This window comes from Teleopsis dalmanni, chromosome 2 (assembly GCF_002237135.1).
Source record: "Teleopsis dalmanni isolate 2A chromosome 2, ASM223713v2, whole genome shotgun sequence".
Lineage (NCBI taxonomy): Eukaryota > Metazoa > Arthropoda > Insecta > Diptera > Diopsidae > Teleopsis > Teleopsis dalmanni.
In genome coordinates, this window is record NC_051847.1 from 202810284 (window position 1) to 202821005 (window position 10722).

General features: G+C 27.0%; 1 protein-coding gene across 1 annotated transcript in view; it reads left to right on the forward strand.

Annotated features, from left to right (window-relative positions):
• The window catches only part of LOC119676584 (serine protease snake-like), a 14748-nt gene that overhangs the window by 402 nt on the left and 3624 nt on the right, over nt 1-10722 (forward strand). Inside the window, exon 3 of the mRNA XM_038087827.1 lies at nt 5905-6084. Within this exon, the coding sequence (XP_037943755.1) occupies nt 5905-6084 (180 nt within the window). The remainder of the gene's footprint in view (nt 1-5904; nt 6085-10722) is intronic.

Genomic DNA, 10722 nt, shown 5'->3' on the forward strand with positions numbered 1-10722 from the left:
TTTATCTTATATGCAGGTGTTATCTCAATCAACCTGAGTTGCTATTTCCAGACATTTGTTAATTTTAAATTTGAAAAAGATCCATGAAGGACCGCAGAATGGTTGTGGCTCAATAAAATATGTGGCCGCCACACTTCTTTCTAGTTCATTTGCTTTTTCGTTTTCCTCAAATCCGCTGTGTCCTGGGATCCATATTCAATCAACCCTGTTTCTTTCAGCAAAGACTTTGAGAAGTTGAAGGTATTCCCACACTAGTTTTGAGGTCACTCGAGATGAGGTCACTCTAACCCCCAGAAGGGGGAAGACCTGCTGGTCGCAGTACCACAGCACCACTTAATAAAAAAAAAAATAAATATGGTACATAAAACTTATACAACTTATAAATATAATTTATTTATAATATTATAATATTTGTTTAATTAAAGACATAAAAGCTTTAATAAAATTAATGTTATACTCAATATAAGTTTAAGATTTTATTGCAAGTCTGCTTTTAATATATTTTATTAAATTTGCTCTAATGGAAAATATTTTTCTTTTAACTGCTAAGGAAAGTATAGATATTGTTTAATAGCTTTTATATTCGACTTAAGTAGGAAATTTTGTTGTTTTCGCAATTAAAACACAGTAAACGCAAGAAATATGCGATAAACTTAATTTAGCTACATTTCAGCTGCATTTTCCATGCGGACAGCAGCTAAAAGTGACACATAAAGAATTGACAGGACGATTAAGTCACACAAGAGAGAAACTTTTTCATTTTTGCAACAACACTTAATATAGTTATAATCTTACAAGAGTATGAGTGTATGAATTTGTATCCTCATGTGTGTATGTGTGTGTGCTGTGAGCACTTAATCTGAGTAAAAGTTTTTCTCGTTAGTCAGTACAGTTGAGAACGTTCACATGACACCCACACAACAATCAATTACATTGCCTTAATGTTATGCCATAAATTACAAATAAAACTTTTAGTTTGTTATATCCTTTAGCCTTATATAAAACTAATGAAAAACAAAAAAAAAACTGCAAAGGATAAAAAGTTTTTAATAAAAATTTGCATTTATGTAAATGACATTTTAGTGGATGTGAAAATTTTCACTTAAAAAACTAAAATGAAATTTTGTATTTTAGCATGCCAAATAAATATCCTTACAGCTTCACGTATGTAGTTTGTAGTTTGTAGTTTTTCTATTTCCGTTTACAATCTTTTAAAATCACTACTGCATTTAAACTTGAATTTCAAAATAATTTTGATCATTTAATTTGAACTTGTGACTGACTGCCTTATCATATTTGTAGAGAATCAATCTAAGCCTGATAAATGAAGTATTTGTCCATGTCATTTCTGATGAACACTCATAGTACACATAGTCATACTCATAGTCAAAGGACATTTGGCATTTCTGGTGCAATTCTCTGTTATGCGGCACTGAAAATGAAAAATTACATATCTGTTATTTTTTGCTCGTTACACTCTGCGCATACATAAGCGAGAAATAAAAACTTTTAGATACAAAAAGTGCACGTAAGTGTGTTTCGAATTGTAACAGTGTCAGCAGATACAAATCGGCCTCATTCCTAGCAATTACCGTACAAATTACTTTTTTATTTTTATTTTTATTTATATTTATTTTTTGTTTTTGGTTTTGTTTCTTCTATTCTTAATATATGCAATTTTTTATATCTAGTATTTTGACAAAATAAAATAGTTTTTCTTCTGGGTTGGTTAAATGCATTTTTATTTCTATTTTATTGAAAATGTCAATAAAAAGTTGTCAAAAAACACAATAAAATTACAAGTGGCAATAAAAACTGCACATAGTCATAAAAGAAAAATGAAGAAGTAATAAAATTGCACAAAAACATTGCAAAAAGTTGACAAATATGTAGTTTATTAGTCCCAAGTGCATTCAATCCATTCGTTTATTGTGTATTTTATGACAGTTATGCCACTAACATTTAAATACTTCAAAATGCATGCAAACAAATATATTTCAAAGTTTGTTTAAAAAAATATAATATTGCATAATTTAACTTATTTTGAGCGAACACTATAGCCCAACTTGAAAAAGACAAAAGAACAATTCAGAAATAATTATAAGTATATAATGTACATGTTTACATTATAAAAATATGAAATACAATCAAACTTCCATAAATCGAACTTCTATAACTCAAATTTTCTATAACTCGTACATACAATTCTGCTTCCATAACTCGGACTTCAATAACTCGAATTACTTTATATCAAATAAAAATATTGTCATGTGCTAATATTAATATGGGAAAAAGCATTCTATAAGTCAAATTATTGTCTTTAGTATGAATCCATTTTGGTGTTAGGGGAAGTCCCTTTTTCCAAACCAAACGTTTAATTTTTTTTCTTCTGTTGCTTCTTTGTGCAAATGCCAGTCATTGGCAGCGTGATTTAAAGTAAATAAAATAACTTTCAATACTACTCTTAACGATTATATTGAACTTAACACAGAAATAGGTAAATCAACCTTTTCTACAGATTGAGCATTATAGCTTCGAATTAGTGGACCCGATTCTAAGCGCAACGGAAAGTAATAATGAGGGTTCGGGTTCATTCAAAATTCTGAATTTTTATTTACAAACGAACTGATGATCACTATAAGGTTTGGAATAAATTGGAATATTTTTTTACTGAAAATAAGAAAAAAAATTAAAAACCTAAATCCTAATTTCTGAATGTTTCACTTCACTAAAATTTCTGTGCTGTATTTGATGTCAAATAAATAAATTTCTTAAAATGTCACAATAGTTTTTTTTAAATTTCTCCATAAATCGAAACTTTCCTTTGTAAAATGGTACTTCGAGTTTTGGAAGTTTGACTGTATATGGAAAAGAGTTTCAAAAAATATCCTAAACAACGCTAGACGTAGAAGAGAATCTTGTGTAAGACAAGATTACTCTCAATTTAATCTATCATTAAAAAAAATTGAAACTGAAGTATATTCTGAGTTAAGTTATGCTTAATCCTTATGGCAGCCTTGCCCGCCGAAGCTTACCTAAAATCAAATAATGGTCCAATATATAAACATAGTTCATAGATCAAACCTAAAGGATCAAAAGAAATATGGTTTACAAAATGATTTGAAATGATGCAAAAAAAAAAAAATACAAGTTGATATCAATTCGTATGCATGATACGTATGATATGATATGATATAACAAATATGTTGAGAATAAAAATAAAAACAAAAAATAACAACTCTATTCTTTCAAAAATATTGCACAATATAAAACTGATATAAAACTAAGTATTAAATAAATAAAACGTCTTTTGATACCATAACTAATCATAATAATTAGGATACTGAAGACAATACATTATTTTACATGTTGTTGGATGCTGACAAAAATCATATCATAGTAATCGAAGATCGTAATGGCAGAATTAGAAATGAACAGTACCTTACCTACAATCTGACAATATTTGAGTATAATAATCATGAAGAAAGAAAAGGATTGACAAAAAGATTGTAGGCGCAAGTGATATGGAACCGACATTTCATAAAGGGAGACCCTAGATTGGATAGCGGCACCTTTTGGCGAGTTCCGACAACAAAACAGATTGGTAATAATCTCTTTTTCCTTCACTGATCCATAGCTGCGACATTAATCGTTAAAGATAGCCCTTACTCGGTAAAAATGTCTTCCAATGTTCTGCTCTTTTTAGATCAAAGACTGATCGGTGTCATATACGCAATCTTTGGTTTGCTGTTTTAAAATATTCTGTACGTGTAGCTAATTTGACTGGAGGTAAACAAACCTCTACAACAGAAATGTTTGATGTCGGTATTACAGTTTCAGTAACATCCCTCTGCCCCAGAATCCAATTCAGATCAGCCTGACATCTTGTTTAATGATATATGATATCTAATACAAGATGTTGTGAATACACTTAGATGTTGTGAATACACTAGCAAAGGATGCAATTGCTGCTTGCCAGTCACAAAAAAGTAAATACTCCTGCCAAATATTTTATTGCGGCAGATCTATCAGTGTAAATCACAAAGCAATCATTTGAAAACGTGTTGGTCGTAGCCTAATATTCCTAATTCCTTTTTAGAGATAATTAGTCGGTAACTTGCGATCAAGCAGAGGAGGTCTAGTCCGTAATTAATATTGTGACAGAGTCTTATATCTACTCTAGACTCTTTAGGAATGGATTTAAGCGCATTGCATCAGTTGGAGCCTGCTATTGAATACGAATGTTAGTTGGCAGACAAGATATTATATATTTAGCCCTTTGATATAATCGTAGGCATGCAGAAACAAAACAGTATAGACAACCCATGTCCATTCTTTGTTATTGAATGGATAGGCTTTAAAAACTTGCTCCATTCACATTAATTTATTTTAAAAGTTTTTTTAAGATATATGTTAATTAAAAAAACACACACAAACTTTAAAAAATATACAATAGATAACAATCCTCCTTAATCCTCTATACAAATTTTTATAGTATAAGTAGCGGTTATATAAAAAATTTGATATTTTAACTGTTGGGGAATATATTGTAATGAATAAAAAAATTTAGTAGACTGCAATAAATATTACCAAAAATATTCTAGTATTGACTAAAAGATTATTACTCATATTTTATATGTTTAATAAATGCTGACATTATAATTGAGAATAATGTTAAAGCAATAATTAAAATGTTGTTTTTTTTAATATGATTTTTATATTTTTGATGAATATAAATATTTTAAATTTATATTATTGATTGAAATATATAACATTACAATAAATCATCAGTATTCATTATGTAAATTAGTGTGTATATTTATATGAATTAATATATATGTGTTTTATTTGTTGTTACCTTTATTTAAGGTATTCACGAAAGAAATGTCGGAAGTATACCTTGCATTCAAAAATACCTGAGTAAATATGGGATCGCTGCAGAACCATGAAACAGATGAGCACGTTAGCAGTTTCCACAAAACAAAGAAGAAAAGTTCAAAGAAAATTATTCAAATGTGCTCAACTATGTGAAAATAATATGCATGGGAACAGCGCCAGCACTCCAAGCCAATTGGATGGACGCACAAATTGATACATTCATTATAATGAATCCACAAGAATTGCGCATGCCCCTAGCCGATATCCTGTATACCAAACAACTCTGAACACTGTAGAAAGGAGAGCGCACAACGTACAATCACACAAACCCAAAGTCTAACACCAGTACACCTTCGTATGCCCCCGTAATTTTCACACAGCGCGCTTTGGAATGTATCTACGAAAATCGGTGGGTGGCAGTTGGGTTAAGCATGTTCGCAAGGCACAGACTAGTACGAAATTTCCAGGCTGAGTGGTAAAGCACTGCTACGGTGTAGCTTTCGTTAGCACAGGCATGTTACGAGTATAACTTGCACACGCTGCCAGACAGAAGTTACCTTTGCTCTGGCCTGGACGACGCACGGTGGTCGTCTGGTTTAATTTTATTTTTTCCAACCTTCAGTGTGTGTGTACAGGATAATATATTATTATATACATGATATATATATATTTGTATATACATGTATATTAAAAATTCAATACAAAAATTTTAGTTTTGGAACAAAATAAAAAATTAATTTTATTAAATTTGTTGAAAAAAATTTTAAAATTTTTGTTTTACAAAACTGCAGTGGAATGCTAGGAAGAATTTACGGAATTTGAAAACAATAGATTTGTGGCGAATGTGATGCGAAAGTGTACGTGTACGATAAAACATAAAGAATTACCCTCCGATAGTAACAAAAATTAAACGAAATTAAGTGCTGATCTATTATTATTGATTCTTTTCAATTTTTATATAAAAGTTTTAAACATAAAAGAATACAAATTTTTAGAGAAACTTAATACGTAACAAATTATTGACAGTGGCGTCCAACGAGGGTACAAATAACGCCACAGGCAGTGGCAGTGGTGAACCCGCAGCCCTGTTCTCCAAACTACGTAGCTTTTCCATCGGTAGTGGGCCGAATTCGCCACAACGTGTAGTCTCGAATTTACGCGGTTTTCTTACACACCGTCTCAGTAATATCACACCAAGTGATACAGGTAAGCCAGGTCAATCATTTTTATTGTGTAATATGATATACAAATCAAGAGTCAAGAATCTTCTTTTTATGTAAAAAAAGGAAAATCTTTGCTTATTATATTAACTATTAGAACCTCATTTTTGTGATATATACTATGATAAATAATGACATTGCATTTTTTAAAGTGAATTATGCAACCATTTATATAAGTTTTCAGAGTGTTCTTAAGAAACTATTTAGATGAAATTTTTGCATAAAATGTGTAAATTTCTTCCATTAGCGAATATATATGTATATCTGCATATTCATAGTTCGTAGTACTTGTGTTTTTCTTTAATTATGTTCCAAATTTAATTTATACTCAAGTGAAACCAATAAATTTTTATTGTTCTTACAATGGAGTATATAGAAATAAGGTCCTATTCAGCCATTCAGCGAAAAGAAACAAAATGGGCATGAAACGTGTATTCAAAGTAGGGGTATTTGTTATGTATGAGAGGAGACATAGAGACACAATGTTAGAAATTTATGGCACACTTATTTCATTTTCTCCATTTTACGAGTATATATTTAAATATACAAACAAATTGAATTTTTTTTTATTGTCCGCAATTATTTTGCTTAAGTTCGGAATATTATTTTTCAACATTCTTTTTTAAAACCCAATTTTCAGATTTTATTAACATCTTTTTTAAGTACATATAAAAATAATTTACACCTTTTATTTCATAGCATTTATTTATTTAAATATTTTTTATATATTCAATATATTACATAACATATAAATATTTTTAATTAAAGACTTTAGTTATTATATATGATTTATAAAATTTGAATTTTTATAATTATATTTTTTTTTTAATTTCATAATAAAAATGTCATTAATATAAAATTAATATGTGTACAATGGTTGTTCCTTATTTTAAATTTAATTTAATAATTTAACTTAATTTATCTTATGATCGAATTTACATTATAATGAAATTCATTTCTTTGCATTGACTTTTTTTTTCAATCTTTTTTTTTTTTGATATATTATATAAATAAAATAATATACAATTTATATTTTTACTTTTTATTACATTTTCTTACATCAACATTTTTATTATTTTTTAATGTTTTTAATTTTATAATTATTATATTTATATTTTATAATCAATAACATTGTTATATATTTTGAACTAGTAAATGTAAAAAAACTGTTCAATTGTTTTTAAGTTTTTTTAACTATTTATAATCAAGCATTTTAATTTTGTATTTAATTTTTATTGCATATTAATGTTTTATATTTATAATGCATATAATAGACTTCCTGAACGTGGTCATGTAATTATATAATAATAATTATAATCTTATTAAATGATTTATCATAAAATAATAATAAATTATTATTAATAATATAGTGTTTATCGGTTCCGATAATAGTCTTAGAAAATTCAGTTTAGTATTTTTATAACAGTTTCTGTTGAACTTGAATTTGTGGATAGTATATTTCAACTTGCATACTTTCAGGTCTGGTTTCAGTGGATTTTATATTATTAGTATTAGCATTTATTGTAAGCGTTATTTGTATATATTTATATAACCAATATTATTAATTTTCATTAGATTTTTTTGTGAATATTTTTTATTTAATTCATTTTTGGTGTCTTCTTTATCTTTAAAAAAGATATTATTAACAAATAATAATAAAATACACCTATAAAAGGAAAAATTCAATATAATATCTAGAATCTAGCTCAAACAATTTTAGAGTAAATGTTAGTAGTGTTAAAGACAATTATGTTTTTCATAAATACGTATATCGTATCAAATCACACATTATTTATTAAGTCATATGAAACAGCTGTTAGTTTTAGGATTGTGTTGCTACTTTAACAAAATATCTAAAGTATTATATATTAATCACGTGTGTTATTTCGCTGGAAATTTGTCAATCGAAAATGAAAATTGCACTAAAAGTAAATCTCGATTGAAAAAGTTGCCCTAGATTTACCAATCAAGACAGATTTGTTATAGGATTGAATATTTCATAAGTATTTGATGTGTTATCATTCGCTAAAAAATATATTATTAACAATAAATAATAAAATACACAAATATTAGAAAAATAATCTAATTTTAAGTTAACATGTAATTGATTTATTTTATAAATAATTTTTGAATTATTGCTTCTAAAAATAATTTAAAATAACAATTTTGCACTTTATTTATACACAGGTAATACAAAGAGTTACTTATAATTAAAATTGAACTTTAGCAGATATTATACCACAAGTATACCGAATTACGTACTGAAATTTTTCTTGACTACAATCATCAATCATTCTAAAAATATTAAAAATGACGTGTTTCTCTTCTTACCAACAATTTTGTTGGTAGAATTTGTCATACTCTAATATACTAGCCTCCACTTAATATTACTTCTGAAAACATTTAACTTTTATTGCAATTCTTAGTTAACTGATATCAAATGATATGGAAGTAAAAATTTGATAACATTTTTAACAAAAGTTGTCAAACTAATCAATTATCAATTAAAACGAAATCAATTACCTGCACGATAAGGTGAAGACTTCAAAAATGCTCTGACAGGAACTGATACAATTGTTCAAATTTAATGTAAAATTAATTGAAATTTTAAATTATGTTTTCGTTATAATCAAGACGCAAAAAAATTTTTTGAAAAAAATATAAAATGATAATGAAATGTTTAAAATTAATTTTTTTTTCTGTAATTAAGATGGCTATATGAATATAAAAGCTACATAAAATTATTAATAAAAATCATTTCGGGTTTTAGTATTTCAAATGGTCATTTGTTACATTTTATTTGACACTTAATTTGACAACGGAAATTTATTTATTCTGACTTCCATTTAGATTGTTTTTTTTAGTAAAATTTAAAATATTTCTCTACAACAATTTAATCTCCTCGTCGATACACTAATGTTATTCCAACTTAGACATTTTTACCCTCGAAGCTTTATCTACTAACATTTCTTTGACTCTGTGTGCTTATCTTTTTCTTATTTTCCGCCTTTATTCTTCGAAAATAATTTAATTTCAAATCTAATTAGTTTGCGTTTTAGTTACGTTGTTGTTATCATAACGAAGTTTTATAGGAAAATCGTTCACTTAATTACATAATTGCTTTTATTAAATTGTCCATGATGGGATGGTGCTTTATAATACCTTAAAGTTAAATATATGAAAAATTACACAAAATATATTGAATTTTTAAAATAATGTCAAATATTGTAGATAAAATACAAAAATGATCAATTCTCTGGTTAGTAATATAGCTCTTGAAAAGATTGTTCGAATCACGGTTGCCACTTGAAAATTTTTTTCTGTACCAAAATTGGTTTAAAAAGGTACCATTTCTGTAAAAAAAGGTCCAAAATTTTTCTATTGCCTTTTTATAAGAAAAAACAATTTATATAAAATGTACAAAAAGTATAAAACAATACAATATCCACAATAAAGTTGGGTCGCCGAAAATGTACCATTTTGGAACATGAGTACCAGAGTACCAAACGGAAAAAAAAGTACCAATTTTGGTACTAAAGTACCATAAGTGGCAACCGTGGTTAGAATATACCCTGTTCAACAGTTTTGAAATAAAAATTGTTATCAGACTTTTCTTCTTTTAAAAACTATTTTATTTCTTCATCTTTTAATACACGTACTTCTTTTTATCATGCCTGCAATTTTGCACCTAAAATCTATATCTTTGAAACCTTAAGGCAGAAAACACTTGGGCTTAATTAGTAGACACAATTGGAGTTACAAAATTATTTAAGAATGATATTAACAGTAACATAGTATCCTCAACTGACCACTACATTTCACAGAATAAGTAAATCAAAAATAAGAAGGATTATAAATAAATGTGAATAATATACTACTGAGTTCGACCACTAGACAACCATTACTGGAATTAGAAAAATCATGTAAAAGTGATATTAACCATAATACAACAACCACATATGACCACTACATTTTATAGAATAAGTAAATTAAAAAAAAGAAGAATTATAAATTAGTGTTTGCCTAATATTTACTACACTAATATACTATTCACTCGAGAAAAATATATTATTGCGTATTTTCGACAAAATTAAAATATATTTTTTTTTGCCTTTAAAATTAATTTTAATAATCTAAATATTACACTAATCACTTGATTATATCTTGATCCTCCCTGCCGTTTTTCAACTAAAATCATTATTATTTTATTATCAAATTTTAAGGTTTCATTTTTTATTTTTACTCGTATCTTTGTCAGAATTTTGCCTATAAAGAAAATCTTGTAAGGATAGGCAGAAGTGATATTCCAATGGTATAATGTCAGGACTTACTGTGTATGTGTAAAAACTAGCCAACCAATTTATGATAAATGTTTCTACACAAAACGCAACACTTTATCTCTTCATCAATTAAATGATGTTTTTGGTCAAATCAAAAACATAAATAGTTTTAATGTTAAAAAAATAATTATATCCTAATATCAACTTCATATACAATAAATTGGAATCTTAAGTATCAACTTAAGTGTTAAGTGTCAATAATTTATTTATTATTTTATTTAATAATAGAGTTATATAAATATTATCAAAAGAAAATAGAATAAGAATAAAATTAAAAGATGATA